Source organism: Simochromis diagramma, unplaced genomic scaffold (genome assembly GCF_900408965.1).
Source record: "Simochromis diagramma unplaced genomic scaffold, fSimDia1.1 OVJJ01000433.1, whole genome shotgun sequence".
NCBI classification, from domain to species: domain Eukaryota; kingdom Metazoa; phylum Chordata; class Actinopteri; order Cichliformes; family Cichlidae; genus Simochromis; species Simochromis diagramma.
The window spans coordinates 5,895,286-5,911,149 of record NW_024387031.1 but is presented as its reverse complement, the minus strand read 5'-3'; the positions used below and the strand labels follow the sequence as shown (position 1 = coordinate 5,911,149).

General features: G+C 44.0%; 1 protein-coding gene across 1 annotated transcript in view; it reads left to right on the top strand.

The window, feature by feature from the left end:
* The window catches only part of mgat4b (alpha-1,3-mannosyl-glycoprotein 4-beta-N-acetylglucosaminyltransferase B), a 116,628-nt gene that overhangs the window by 76,786 nt on the left and 23,978 nt on the right, over positions 1–15,864 (top strand). The window contains exons 7-8 of the mRNA XM_040042980.1: positions 2,612–2,687; positions 6,581–6,695. Of these exons, the coding sequence (XP_039898914.1) occupies positions 2,612–2,687; positions 6,581–6,695 (191 nt within the window). The remainder of the gene's footprint in view (positions 1–2,611; positions 2,688–6,580; positions 6,696–15,864) is intronic.

Here is a 15,864-nt window from a genome sequence, read left to right as displayed (position 1 = left end):
CCACGGGCCCATCCATCTGGCCCATCAAGACTCACTCTCATTTCATCAGTCCATAAAACCTTAGAAAAACCAGTCTTGAGATATTTCTTGGCCCAGTCTTGACGTTTCAGCTTGTGTGTCTTGTTCAGTGGTGGTCGTCTTTCAGCCTTTCTTACCTTGGCCATGTCTCTGAGTATTGCACACCTTGTGCTTTTGGGCACTCCAGTGATGTTGCAGCTCTGAAATATGGCCAAACTGGTGGCAAGTGGCATCTTGGCAGCTGCACGCTTGACTTTTCTCAGTTCATGGGCAGTTATTTTGAGCCTTGGTTTTTCCACACGCTTCTTGCGACACTGTTGACTATTTTGAATGAAACGCTTGATTGTTCGATGATCACGCTTCAGAAGCTTTGCAATTTTGAGACTGCTGCATCCCTCTGCAAGATATCTCACTATTTTTGACTTTTCTGAGCCTGTCAAGTCCTTCTTTTGACCCATTTTGCCAAAGGAAAGGATGTTGCCTAATAATTATGCACACCTGATATAGGGTGTTGATGTCATTAGACCACACCCCTTCTCATTACAGAGATGCACATCACCTAATATGCTTAATTGGTAGTAGGCTTTCGAGCCTATACAGCTTGGAGTAAGACAACATGCATGAAGAGGATGATGTGGACAAAATACTCATTTGCCTAATAATTCTGCACTTCCTGTATATCACTGAAAGAACGAAAACAACATGTTAAAATGTCCAAATCTGAATAGAGACTTGCTGTAATGCATGTTTGGAGACGGCGGCACTGCCAAAAGGACAGAAGGCCGAGCTGGAGAGTTTTGTTGGGAGGGACAGCTCAGGATGGAAGTTTGCATGTGTGCAGAGGAGGGATGGTGTTAAAGATGGAGCTGCGAGGCAGAAGGAAAAGAGGAAGAGCTCAGAGAAGATTTGTGGATGTGGTGAAACAGGACATGCAAAGGGTTGGCGTGACAGAGGAGCATGCTGGGATAATCTACTGTGGCGACCCCTAAAGGGAGAAGTTAGAAGAAGAAGAAGAAGAAAACAAGTCCTTTGGTTTGATTTCTAACCTCTGCCTCTGAGGCTCAGAAAAAGGTGATTAGAGAGACGTAACAGTAACTAGTAAGTTGTTACTGTTGGAGCATTTTTAATGACATCATCACTGATTAGCAGGTGTCTGTATCTGTGTGATGGTCACACGGTCTGTGGATGCAGATCACTCCACCCTGTTCTGATGAAGTGTCAACATATAAACCGTTACCAGTGTATAAGTTATGAATCAGATTTTAGTGACTTCCCTGTTAAAATAAAGAATTCATTATCGATTTCTCTTTTTTCCTGAGAACTTATCGAGCATTAAACAGACGGCGGTAAACTCGCATGCAGCAGCAGGAACCCTCTGAGCTCTGACACCTCAAACAGCTGAGCGCTCGCTCTGTAAATATCGAGCTGTGTGTTTAGCAAACCTCGTCTGTAAACACACCGATTCAGTTCACCGCTGATTGCTTTGTTCTGTTTCTGAGAGCGCCTGAAACTCGCGGCGCGCTCTCTTTCCCACCTCGCGGGCCGAAGGCGTCGATGGAAACCTGCAGAGCTACAACCTTGATCCTGCTGGATGTGCTTCCTCTGTGTGTGTCAGAGACAGTTGTTACCTGTTTAGTGTGTGTGAGCAGCGTAAACACACAAACATTCAGTGTTTTTTATTCCACAAACAGGCATTTTACAGGTGAACAGACGATGAGATCAGCTCCACGATTAAGGGAACAGTTCCCCCCCTCTAGTCATTCATTCATTTATTTTCATTCTTTCATTGTTTTTGCCTCTTTGTCTTATTTTTCTCTATTTTGTAGCTTTTTTGTGTATTTGTGGTTGTTTTGTGGACCTTTGTGGTTCTCGTTGGATAATTGACTTTCATGAAGAAACAAATACACGCTGCCTTGTCTTTGCCACTTATAAGATCACGCGTACTTGAGAAGGAGAGGTTCACTCCAAAATCACATCTACATATTTTGCCTCTGGGCTGCAGCGTTGTTTATCCAACACAGTCGTGTTTGACTTGCTTAGCTTTGCCAAACTGACTTTCCTTAACTACAGTGAAAGTAAATGGCGCTTGTATCTGTAGAAGAGCCCAAAGAATACACTTGAAAAACATGTGGTTACTTGAGAACATCCACAAGGCTGTGAGCAGTCTCAAACAGAAACAGACTGATCTGTGTGTGTAACCCTCCACCTCTGCTCAGCGATGGAGATGTCCTGCTTTACTCTCTGAGGGGAGGCGTGGTACATGTGGACAGGTGATGTGCAGTCTTTCTAATGTCCAGCAGGGGGCGACTCCTCTGGTCAGTCTTCCTTTTGGTCTCAGTCGCTGATTTTAGGGGAGAAAGGATGAAACAGCAGTGTGATTTAGGGCGGTGCTACAAGTCGCTTACACTCGTTTCGACCGTAACATCCAACTTTAAAACACCAGCATAGCAACAGCTCCATAGCAACCCATTAACCAATGGATGATGTCACAATGGCGTGTGTGCATGTGCAGTAACTGTGTGTGTGTTTGTCTCAGAAGAAGAGGTGCAGGTATACTTGCATTAACACATTAACTCCTCCCCCTCTTCTTCAGGTGGAGGACGAAGCAGAACCTGGACTACTGCTTCTTGATGATGTACGCTCAGTCTAAAGGAACCTACTACGTCCAGGTAAAGAGAAACAGAAGAAGAAGAAGCTCGGCGAGCAGCCGCTGGTCTTTCTCGCTGTCTGTGGTTATTTTTAAGCATTTCGGTCGTTTCATGTGTTTGTGCCAAAATCCTGGGGGTGGGGCCAAAGATAAATGAATGAATCTGACAGTTGAGATAAATTGTTCATTCCGCTTCACGTCAGAGTGAACGCTGCGTGTTTATCGGTGGATTTTCTGGTAAATGATTCGTTGCCGTGTGGTGAATAAAAATTATGCTCACTGCTGGATCTTTCCTTTAAAACTAGTCTGCTTTTCCAAAAGCAGGATTAAGGAGAAGGGGGCGTGCTCAGAAATGATCAGGAGCATGTAAGTGTAAATTCAGATGACACGTCCTCGTGTGTTTGCAGAGCTCCTGGGAGGACTTTGATCTCTTTGCTTTTTCACATCTCTAATCATTTTGCATGTTTTCACTCTTTACTCCGTATTTTGGTCTTTAGGTTTAATTTTTCGTTAGATTTTGGTTGATTTGGCGTCTGTGGCTGTGATGTCTGGTTTGGAGACTGAGGCCGAGGTCACATTTTCACAGGGAGTGAGCATCGTGGAGGGGAACAGAAACGTGTCCATCACAGGGACAGCTCAGAGTCAGAGAGGTTGAGATTGTTTGCACATGTGCAGAGGAGGGAGGGTGGGTCTACTGGAGAAAGGAGAAAAAGAGGAAAAGCTCAGAGGAGATTCATGGATGCAGTGAAGGAGGACATGCAGAGGAGGATGCTGGGATGGGAGGAGATGCAGATGACCCGCTATGGCGCCCCCTAAAGGGAGCAGCTGGAAGAAGAGTCTGTGGTCATTTCAGGTTGCATCTTTTTGTCTGTTTTAGTTCGTTTTTCGTCGTCTGGTCACATTTGGGTCAGGCTGTCGTTTCACTTGGTGGTGATTTTTGGACACGTGTTCCTCAGGTTTATCGTCTTTGTCCTTTTTTTGTCACATTTTGTTTGTTTTTGTGTATTTGGGTCATTTCAGGTCTCATTTTTTAGTCCAGTTGTATCGCTGTGGGATTGTTTTGTGCCTCATCTTGGTCATTTGTGTTCCTTCGTACCCTTTTGAAACACATTGTGGTTATTTTCTGTTTGATGTTTCTTATTCAGGTCAGATTTTGGTCAGGCTGTGTCTCTTTGTAGGCGTTTGACGGACGTCACGTTTTGGTTGTTTTTCGAGTCTCAGAGTAAATCGGGTATGGACGGTTAATTTCCCGAGGGGTCACATGAGGAGATGGGACTGTTATAGAGGGTCACGGCAATAAGCCTGTAAGAAGATAAAATTAATAATGAGCAGAACTGAGTTAAGGTTCTTGGTGCGGCCCTTCGCATCAGTCTCAGCTCCTCGTGCGGCCCCTCGTGCGGCCCCTCGTGCGGCCCCTCGTGCGGCCCCTCAGGAACGTTAACGTGACCTCACGTGAGCTCTCAGCAAACAGTCGTCTCTCCACAGAAACAAAACGAGTCGCGCTCTGAATGCGATGAAGTTTTAAGATAAAAGGTCTCTGTGATGTAATCCTGCTGGTGTCTGAAGATGATGATGAAACTGTTGCATTGTGGGTAGACTAATGGACGCGTCACTGTGGCGCTGTCACAGAGCCTTTGTTCCCTTTAAAGATGAAAAGAAGAAGGACTCGTCCCTCGTCCTCCTCCTCGACATGTGGGACAGAAAGGCGTTTATCTGAATAAACAGGAAATGAGAGGAAGTGATCTTTAGCTCACCTGCTTCCTCGCGACCTGCAGACAACCCGGCGTCCTCCAGAGGTCTTAAAAACACCTCATAAACATATATGAAATTAAACAGCCTGACCCGACCGGCTTCACACTGAAGCCGGTGTTGCATTCAGGTGCGTTTCACCAGCTCATGAATTAAAAGCGTCCCGTGTCACATCCTGCTTCTGATATTTTCTCTCATGCTAATAAAAATTAAATGAAACCTAAAAGCGCAGGCTTCATGTCTTTGGCTCTGCCGTCCGCTTCGTTACGCTCGCTAACCTTTAATTATCTGAGCTCGTTGATGATAAAGCTGCTGATGCGGAGCAGCAGAGGAGAAGTTCAGCGTTTAAAAGCACACCAAACTATCCTACATTTCCCGGCCCTTTAATCTCCTTGTCCTTCTTCTTCTTCCTTCTTTTTGTTCTTCTCTTTCATTTCTTATTCATAATGGTTCCTCCCTGGATTCTTCTTCTTCTTCTTCCTTCTCCTCTTTACTTCTTTTTCCTCTTTCTGGCTTCTGTTCTTCTTCTTCACGGCTTCTTCTGGTTTTATCTTTTGTTCTGTTCAGGGCATCAGATCACACTTTCAGAAGCTCTGTTTGACTTTTCGGCTCTCAGGGCTTTTATTTTGAATGTGGATCATATTCTCTCGGTCACTTCTCACTTCCTGCCCTCCTCATCCTCACCTGACGAGGCTTGCTTGTGATCGTGGTGCATTTATTGAGTGTTTTGAGTGTTAGTTTAAAATAATCGGTGTAAAAACTAAAGAAAAATGCACACTTTTTACTGCTTAAAGGTGACGTCTGTGAAATACTGTTGAAATGTTGTTTATTCAAAGCCTGATTGTTCCTGAATGTGGCTGAATTATAAAACCAGCCTACTTCGGCGTTCGAAGGTCAACCAAAGAGCAACTGAACGAAAATACAGAAAGTGACGACCAATAGATGTGAAACCGTCACAAAGACGAATAAATTCCACTGAAATGATGAAAGATGACATTTTCCTCAAAGACAGGTGATGTCAGAGGTCGAGGCCGGCGGGAGGTGTTTGTGACAAGCAAATAAAACCTGCATTTTCCAGCATTTTCGGACAGAATGGCGAGCAGGAAGCTCTGCAGATGGATGTGCCGCTCTGTGCGCTGGGCTGTTGTGAGCTGCAGACTTGAACGCTGGTCTGCCTGCCGGAGCTGAGCCCAGTTATTTTTCAGGCTATTTTCCTGTGATGGAGCAGTCTCGCCGACATCATCTCAGCCGGGGGCGGCGGAGCTTCGGCTGCTCCCACACGAAGCTTTCTGACAGGAACACGGAGCCGACACGCTGTTTTGACACCTAAATTCTCTCTGAACTTTGCAGAGTTTTCGCTGTCTGCACGGAGCAGCGGTGAGGCGAGGAGGTGGAGGAGGTAATTACTCTGTCGACTCCCCCGGGGACGAAACGGGAAGACGTGTGTCAGGAGGCTGGCGTTTATGGAGCGTCTTCTGCTGGTTTGAGATCAGGAGCAGAAATGTTGAGTCTGGCTTCTCTGCTGAAGTCTTACTGATTCCCTTGCTGAGACGAGGCGAGAGGCGGAAACCCTGTTAAAGTTTGCATGTGCATCGATTTCTTAATAACAATAAAAACTCTGAGTTTTTATTGACATTTTTCTCACAGTCTGATGGTTTTTGGAGCCACCGTTTGTCTTTTACCGGTTTATGTTTGCATCTTTGAACTGTGACTGACTTTTAATGCTACAAACCTCCAGAGAGTTCCTCTGGCTCTGTGCTCCGTGATGTCCTGAACAGGTTTATGGATGTTTATCTGTGTTATAAGTAATAAAAAAGCAAGATCCAGACTTCTTGTGAAAATGTCTGATTGGAGGGTTTTAAATGATCTGCCTCTTGCTTCCACCTCACCTCTCCCTCTGTTCCCCTCTTGCTTCTTCACATTCAGCACTTTTATTTTGATCTTCATCTGAGGAGTTCATTGAGGCGGTTTTTCATTTTGGCATTTCGTGCGTGCGTGTTAACGTTAAGCAGGCTTTTGTTTTTTGTTTTGGAGGGCACACACACACACACACACACACACACACACACACACACACACACACACACACACACACACACACACACACACAGTTAAAGGCGGAAACTAAACTGTGTCTTTCTCTCTATCTCTCTCTCTCTGTTGCAGTTAGAGGACGATATAGTCGCTCGCCCAAACTTCTTCACCACCATGAAGAACTTTGCGCTGCAGCAGCCGTCGGAGGACTGGATGATCCTGGAGTTCTCTCAGCTCGGCTTCATCGGTGAGTCGCAGCGCTCGGCTCCATCATGGGTGGAGGAGACCCCCCCCCCTCCCCAGATGGCAGAGGAGCAGAGAGGAGGGTCTGTTGTTCATTCGATGGTCATCTCTGAGAACTTCCCGGTGTTGTCTCCTTTAGCTTCTGAAGGGACTGCAAACACCTGAAACACAGCCTGCAGTTACAAACACACGGTCAGCACAGCGCACAAAGTGTGTCGCTGCCAAACGCCTTCGACAGCCAAGCTTTCTGTGAGTTAGCTGGCTTGATAAAACGTACGACCTCAGTCAGAGCTGATGGGTGGTGATCCTCTCGCTCTGCCACGCTTCAGTCACACAGGCTCAGCGACTGGTTGGCAGACACAGGGGAACCACTAGAGCGATGTACCCTGGCTGTTATCTGGATCAGGTTATTGTTGTGTTACTTTATGTAAATACATAAATTTTTCATGACCCCCAAGGTTTTTATTTTTATCGCAAAGCACTTTGACTTTTACATGTGCTGTATAAATAAATGATACTTACCTACTAGGGAAAAAGGTCTGTTCTCCAACCGGTTGGAGAGTGGTTGGTGGAGGTTGCTCTGTGCTGCCTACTCCAGTCAGAGACATGATCAAAGGAACTGTTCATAAAGATTTATAAGTAGCATAAAAATCAGCAATAGAGCACTGATGAAGTAGTGTCTAATCCTCTGCTTTCACTGGTTAAAACGCTTCTTGTTTTAGTCAGTTTGCCGTTTGTAACATGATGTCTGTACATTGGAGCGCTGAGACATCGCAGGCTAGTTCAGGTCTGCCTGTCCCCATAAACAGTCGACAGACATGAGTGCTGCGTTAATCAGTGATGTAGAAGAAAGTGCTGCATGAGTCTATGGTTAAAATGTGATTGTAGGCTAAAGTGCTTTGAGTGGTCAGTAAGATTAGAAAAACACCATAAATGCAAATGCATTACATCTTTAAAAAGGCTCTCAGCCTTCCACTTACTCTCGTTTCTTTAATATTTTAAACTTATAAGTTGTAATTAGCACTGATGGATGCTTTTTATTTTCAATAGTCGTAGTTTCTCATCCTGGGCTGACATGCCGGGCTCTCCTCGTCCTCGTCCTCCGCCTTCGTCCTTCTTTTTCTTTTGCCATTTTTCTGTTTCAGCTCTGATGCCAGTCCTTTTCTTTGTTTTGAGTCATAGTCTCGAGGGAAATGCATTCACCACCTCGCTGCCCAAACCTCCGTTTTTTTCCATAAGCCGTGTCACTCTAAATAAAAAGCCGTGCCTTCTGTTTCTCTGTCGTCAGCCAGGTTTGCTTCAGTTGCAAAATCCTCTTTCGCTTCTCTCTCAGGCCAGATTCACACGTAGGTGTTACAGGCCTGATGTTGCGGGGGTGTCTTTGCTTACACGTCATCATATTTAGGTTTAATTAGCCATTAGCGTGATCCAGACTAGCTGACTGCTAAACTTTATTCCTGTACCCAAGAACAAGAACTAGCTCATTCTCTCAGGACATCCACCCCTGAGAGGATGAGAATATCGTGATTTGAGTTTGATTTGAACAGCGCTTGCATTTTAAAAGTTAAACTTTTCTCAACTTTTTAAATGGAGGAAAGCACAGCGACGGTTCTGCAGTTCAGCACAGCAGCGTGTGACATCACCATGATCAAAACAGCTGGCTGGAAAACTGGGGCATGAAGAACAGACGCTCTGATGAAGGACAAGAGGAGACGGCGACTATATAAACATAAGCAAGAGGAAGTGGAAACAGCTGAGAGAACAAAACTCAGCTGAACTAAATCAAAGAAAAAGACACAGGGGAGGACAAGTGAAAGCAGAGTACAAGGAACAACTGACTTTCAAAATAAAGCAGGAAGAATGATAACCAAATGGGGAAAACACATGAATGGACTTAATACTGGAGGAATGACACAGTAGGATGAAGCACTGAGTGTCAAACAGTCGGCTCGGTGGCCAGAATCAGCCCATCAAAGAGTCTTAATTCGGCCGACTGGACAGCTGTGGAAAAAGTGAAGGAGGGAATAAATTTTTACAGCGTCTCATACTATACTGGCATCTCCATCGCCATTCAGACACCACCAAAGTAAAGAAGTAACAGATTTCTGCTACAGTTGATTAGTTACCTCAGGGATTAAATGTGTAATTAAACTTTTTTAGATTGAGAGAACGACTTTGACTCATCTGGCCCATTTAAGCTCAAAGTGGGCAGTATGTGGCCCACAAAGTAAAACAAGTCTGACACTCTGGTCCCCGGGGCCGGTGTCCCTGCAGGTTTTAGATCTCACCCTGGGTCAACACACCTGAATCACATGATTAGTCATTACCAGGCCTCTGGAGAACTTCAAGACATGTTGAGAAGGTAATTTATCCATTTAAATCAGCTGTGATGGATCAAGGACACATCTAAAACCTGCAGGGACACCAGCTCTCGTGGACTGGGATTGGGGACCCCTGCTCTAAAGCAACCAGGAACTAGGAACAGACTAAATACACTAAAGAACAGGCCAGAAAGATGCAAAGCTCACAAATACGACCCAGGACACGACAGCTGAATCCAGCTGAGTCCGCGGTAACGGGAAACGCTCGTGCTGGTTGTCCTGCTGAGCTTGCTGAGAACATGAATGCCAGAATATCACTGCAGATTTTTTGCAGTCTCATCTCAACTTTTTCCCACCAGATCGGGATGATGTCAGCGAAGAGCGATGACATCGTGCGATGACATCGTGCGATGACATCGTGGAGAAAGACTTTATCAAGATATAAAAGTGATGGAAAACTGATATCAGGGAAAATTGAATCTGAGCTTGAAGAGTGGCTACTGTTGGGTTTTGAAAAGAGACACGGATGTGAGCAACGCTTTCGGCCACGCTGACCTCGTTTTATTTTTGTCTGAATTTACAGAGATTTGCTTTAAAACGTCTCTCCTGATTTCTTTTCAGAACAAACATTTTAAATATTTTTGGCAGGAAAAGTTAAAATTCCAGTCAGTGTAAACATCAGTGATCGGTAGCTCAAAACCATGACGTGGAAGCTTAAGTCATATCTGTGTAAACCGATAAAGAGCCAGTCTGAAGTTTCCAGCAATAAACAATAAATATTTAGCTTTGGTTTTTGCAGACCAGTGTAATTAATACTGATTCATACATATTCATACATATATAAGAACAAAAGTTGCCAGAGAGCACATTTCAGGGATTGAGTGGCCAGACAATGGAGGCCGGACATTTCCACACCTTCTAAGCTTCATGATTGAGGCGATGATGGAAGCAGTGAGGTTCACTGCCTCTGACAGGATGTGAAGTTTCCATCTGACTCATGAATTAAATCCAGCAGATTAATTGAGGCATCAGCCTGCATCTGATCTGCCTTCTAATTATTCTGTCAGGTCTAATCAATGAATTCTTCCTGGATCCAATCAGCTGTCGGCGGCACGTGGAACACCGGCGTTATTCGCCTGGAACCAGAGTCAGGATTTATCCTCAGAACTGTTTCCAGCGCTGACAGATAAGCCGATGTAACAGAACCTGAAATCGCGAGATCAGAGGTTTCGTCACGTTAACACGCTCTGTAATTAAATCCTGAAGCTGCTACCTACTAATCGTGTATTTGTGCTGAAAGTTCAGACCTTCAGTGCCCAAAAAGTAAACTCTTCTTCCTAACCAGAGCCGCCGTTAATTTGCTTCGACTGATGGTTGATCAGGACTGAAACAGCTGCTGAGAATAATCCATGTGTGATTTAATGTGATAAATTCCCACGGCCCTCGCAGCTCAAAGAGCACGGAAAACCTGAAAGTACATTTATATTATTAAAAACAATTAACACAAAGAAAAAACACCTAGATATAAGGACATCATAACTCACTGAATTTTTACCAGGTTTTCTGAGTCGGGTGTTTTCAAATGCTGCACATTAAAATAGGAATAAACAACATGCTCACCCCATGTGGACAGTATTTTGACAGTTATAATTGAATATTACAGTTCTAAATCCTGAGCAAGATGGTGACAAACGCACGTTTGACCAGTCAAAAACATTACAAAGCAAAGCGTCGTGAAGATGCCAGTGTCGGGCAGATGCTGCGGACAGTGACCCAGAAAAATGAAACCAGTCCTCAACTGGTTGGCAAGTGGTTGCCGGGTGAAACTGGTCGCACAGAGTGTGCTACACTGAAAACATCCTTTTGATTACTTTGGTCATTAGCAGATTCCCACAGGGAAGACCAGCTTGTCTGAAAACACGCTGAGCGGTAGTGAAACCTTCAAAGTAAAAGCATAATTTTTACATTGAAGACAAAGGGTTGCCATTTCAGGCATCACGTTTCACCGCAGCCCAGCGAGTATCTGGTGAATGTTTGCAGATGGCCACCTTTCCTGACTCACTGAAAAGGGAGTTTTCCTTACCACTGTCACCAAGTGCTTGCTCATAGGGGTTTATGTCATTGTTGGGGTCTTCTCTGTATTATTATATGGACTTTATCTTACAGTATAAAGCACCTTGAGGTAGGGCTGTTCATATAACGATGTATATCGGATGACAATATAAAAACGTCTATCGTTTCCTATTATGCTATCGTTTGTTTCGTGGTGTCATAAAATAAACTGTTTACAGCAATATTTTTCATCGTTTTGATGGTCACTGTAGTGGCTATATTAATTTCTTAAAGTTCTCTCTTTCTCTTATATTTAATATAACCACACTATGGGCGGACAAGTGCCTGTTTTTACGTGTTTTTGTTAGCAACGATAAAACAGTAAAACCATCGTGCGGCTCCGCTGTCCGCTTGTTTGTTTTCCACGTAAACCTTTCACAATAAAGCTCAAGATCCTGTTGAGACTTTTCAGAATAAACTGAATCACATGAAAGAGTATGCAGAGAGTTTACGGATGAGAAGCAAAAAACGAGCCGTCAGGTGCTAAAAAATAAACCTTTAGACTCAAACTTTAAGAGAAAATGGTGGCCGTTATAACTTAAGTCTAAAAATGTATCGTTTCATGCATCAGTTAAAACACTCGAATCCAGGAAAAGGACGCCCAGCTGGAAAAACTAAACGCAAGTTGAGCTGCCCGAGATTCACAGAATTTACAGAAAATATTACATTTTTGTGATTTATATCGTTGTCAGGACGATAAATGTCTTATATCGGGATATGAGATTTTTGTCATATTGCACAGCCCTACCTTGAGGTGACTGTTGTTGTCGTTTGGCGCTTTATAAATGAAATTGAACTAAACTGAATTGATCTGGTCAGTGTCTTCCATACAAACACACTCCATACCACTTTGCAACCAGTTTCTCAGTCCATGACAACAACCTGTAGCAGCCACTCATCAACGAGTTGGAGAATGCTCATTTTTCCCTAGCAACCACAGGTTACCACGGGTCACGGGCCCATCTTCAGGCCTGCGTGACTGATTTCGTAGCAGCTCCCAGCAAACACTCACAACAGTTCAGGGAAGACAATTTTTTCCTTAATAGCTGATGGTTGTCAGGCAGTTACCACATGGTCTCTGAGGACTGTGTGACTGAGGACTTAATTACAGACACTGTGGGTAAATTTTTCCTACATTACGTCTATGTACAGGGACCAGCATAAAAAATTTCTCCTGATGTTTCTGTTTCTGCTGCAGTCCTTTTTTTCTGGTTCGGATGCAGACGTCTTCATTCTCAGTGGAGAGGAAGACATTATGTTCATGAACAGCTCCACGTGAAGTGTTTGGGTATTGCTGAATGTGACTTTACAGAAACTGCTTGTTGACCACAGCTGGCTCTATGTCAGATTCTTTCTTTTGACTTAGGTATCTAATAAAAAATATCAGCAACATCACACAGCTGCACAAAACTTTTATTCCCATCTCGCATTTTTGCAGCTGCATCCTCATTGTTGCATCATTGTTCTTCTATTGACCCCGAGTATTTATGATGCTGTGCAGCGTTTGGTTCTGTTTTGACTTCATGTGACAGAAGGTTATCAGCAAGAGTGAAAGGGCAGGTTTACAAGATGGTAATGAGACCTGCTCTGATGGATGTTTTGGAGATGATGGAGGCTGGGCTGGAGATGTTAACATGCTCACTGGGAGTGAGCAGGATGGACAGGATTAGAAATGTGTCCATAAGAGGGACAGCTCAGGAAGAGTGGATATACTGGAGCTGCCTGGCAGGAAGAAAAGAGGAAGACCTCAGAGAAGATTCATGGATGCAATGAAGGAGGATGTGTGAAAGAGGAGGATGCTGGGATAGGAGGAGGTGGAGACAGATCATCCACTGTGGTGAAACCTGAAAGGAGCAGCTGAAAGAAGAAGAAGAGGAAGTGTTCTGCTTTTGGGTCCTCTCCACATTAAGCTTGAAACATTGACAGATTCCTTCATGAGTCCGGTTCAGAAATGCTGATGCGCAGTGAAAGTGGATTTGTACACGTGTCGGCGAGTCTGAACGTTTCTCAGGAAGCGCGATACAGCTCGGTACAAAAAGCTGGCAGGCTTTGCTGAAGCCTTCAAAGTGAGCCGTATTGTTTTGATGTGTTAAATCCTCTCGCTCTTACTGTCCCCCATTTTAATACAAAGCCTCGGGACTAAATTGCTTCGCAGGATCTCTGGAGGAACGTCAGTATTTATCCAGACAGATCCATCTCCACGGAGACGCTCTGCAGTCATCGGAACGCCGCCTCCCTCGCCGCCTCGTCTCCGCTTCAGGCGCAGCTTCTCCATCAAAAGAAATTAAACATTTTTACTTGTGAATTATTGATCGTGCTAACTGCAGAGCAGAAAACAATCAATTATCATTATGTGTGTTATGAAACCCAGAGGGATGCAGAAAACAATCCAAACGGATTTATGTTCTTGGCTCAACAGGAACGTCAAAGTTTTCTGATGAAAATCTCTTTAACGCTGTTATTTAAGAGTGGAGCGTGCTGTAGGTGAGGGTACACTCACGTCGCTGTGTGTCTGCGCTGCACGGGGACATCATTAAGCGAAATCCTCAGATGTAATCCTGCTGCTGCGGGAGGCTGATGAAACTGTTGCTTTGTGGGTCGTGTGACAGTGAAGTTAATGAAGGGGTGAGAGTCGCTCTGTGCCTTCATCACACGGCCTTTGTTCTCTTTAAAGAGGAAAAACTGTGTTGGGCAACAGAAGGTGATGAAGAGCATCCAGCTCAGGGACACGCTCGCATCAGCCTCTGATAATAATGGAAATAATGAGGGTGATTAACACATTAAACCAAACAAGTGCAATAATTATTTAAAATTAAAACACGGTGCGGTTCAGAAGTGTTTGCATGATTTTTGGCTCCGTGTGCCACTACATTTAGTTTGAAATTGTTATTTATTTATTTATGTATTTATTTATAATGTATGAATAACAGAGAATAAGCTGATATGATGTGCTTTCATTATTTCGGCAGGTGTCTGTGGGCGTTCGGTAAAAGCACATCAACACAATGCGCTCACTAAACTTCTTGGCTGTGAAAGTAAAAAAAGTTTCTATTCAAATTTAGTTTATGCCTCAGGTCTTAAAAAGACATCATCAGAGTTTGGAGGATTTTGAATATTTTAAAGCTTTTAGAAGCCCAAACTTTTCATGTAGCATCTGCCACAGGAACACCAAGACGGACCGTTTCTTTGAAATATTTTCTCACGTCATAACAGATTTTAATCATGTGCTCAACAATTGGATCTCTGGACAGGTTTTACAGTTTTTGTCATACTTGCTTTGCTTGAATTCTTTCCTCATATCCGCAAAAACAATTATCGTCTGATTAGTTACGGCCGATGTGATGAGCTCTTTTAGGGTTCAAAGATAAAATAAATTTAAAAAATTGAAATGATTATTTCTTCTATAAAGGTAAAAAAGAATATCCAAACCTGTGTGAAAAAGTAACACCTTGCTAAAGTATGAATTAACTGTGATTAAACACAGTTTCACTGCCGTTCCCAGGCCAGATCATTGCTGGATCACAAAATCGCTTAAGTAGAAACTGTGTGACAAAGTAAAGCAGACTAAGAGATCTCAAAAAGCAGCACATCATGCCACACTCTAAAGAAACAGCTGAGAAACAAAGTCTCTGACATCTATCAGTCTGGAAAGGGTTACAGAGCCATTTCTAATGCTTTGGGTTTCCAGTGATCTACAGTGAGAGACATTATCCACACATGGAGAAAACCTGGAACGTGATGAAGCTTCCCAGGAGCAGCCGGTCTTATTCCAACTATTCCAAGAGCGCTCGACTCATCCAGGAGGTCAGAGAAGAACCCAGAACAACACTGAAGCACTGCAGGCCTCACTCGGCTCAGATAAGGTCAGAGGTCATGACTCCACCATAAGAAAGAGACGAAAATGGCCTCCATGGGAGAGTCCAAGGAAAAAATCACTGCTGAGCAAGAAGATCACGAAGGCTCGTTTCACATCTGCCAAAAACATCTGGATGATCGCCGAGACTTCTGGGAAGATATTCTGTGGATTGACGAGACTGATGAGACCTGGAAGGTTTGAGTCCCGTTACATCTGCATCAAACTAACAGCATTTCATAGAAAGATGACGGCGACAGTCAGACATGGTGGTGGTAGTGTGATGGTCTGGGCTGCTCTGCCGCTTCAGGACGACTTAAATTCTGTCACAAATCTGAATAAATGCCAGTAACCATTACACCAAACCAAGCTATCCTGACTGTAAACTTCACATGAAATTAGCCTGTTTATTTCTATGGGGACTTGCTCATGCTGCTGCTTCCTCTAGTGGACGTTAGAGGTACTGCAGTCACTAACCAGCAACATCCAGCACTGAGAGCTGAGGCTATCTGCCAGTGTTTAGAAAAAACAGGAAATAGTTTGGTGTTAGATTTGTTTGGAAATCTTGAGATTGATGTCGGTGTTTTAACAGCATGCCGCTGTGTGTTGAGCTGCTCCAGAATAAATCAAAGCAGAAGAAGAAATGAAGCAGAATGAGAGGCAGAAGCAGTCGGCGCTGATGGGAGGAGGGAGGATTTGGAGCTGGTGTTTCTAACATTTCCTTCAGCAGTCTGTTTGTTTTCTGAATGAATCGGTTACAGGGTTCACCTGTCTTTAACGGATTTTGGCAGCGTTTCGCCTCCTGCTCCTGCTGGCTCGTTCGAAATTTGATTTGATGGAGAAATGATAGCGAGGGCTACAGAAATAGAAAGAGGGATGGAGGTGAA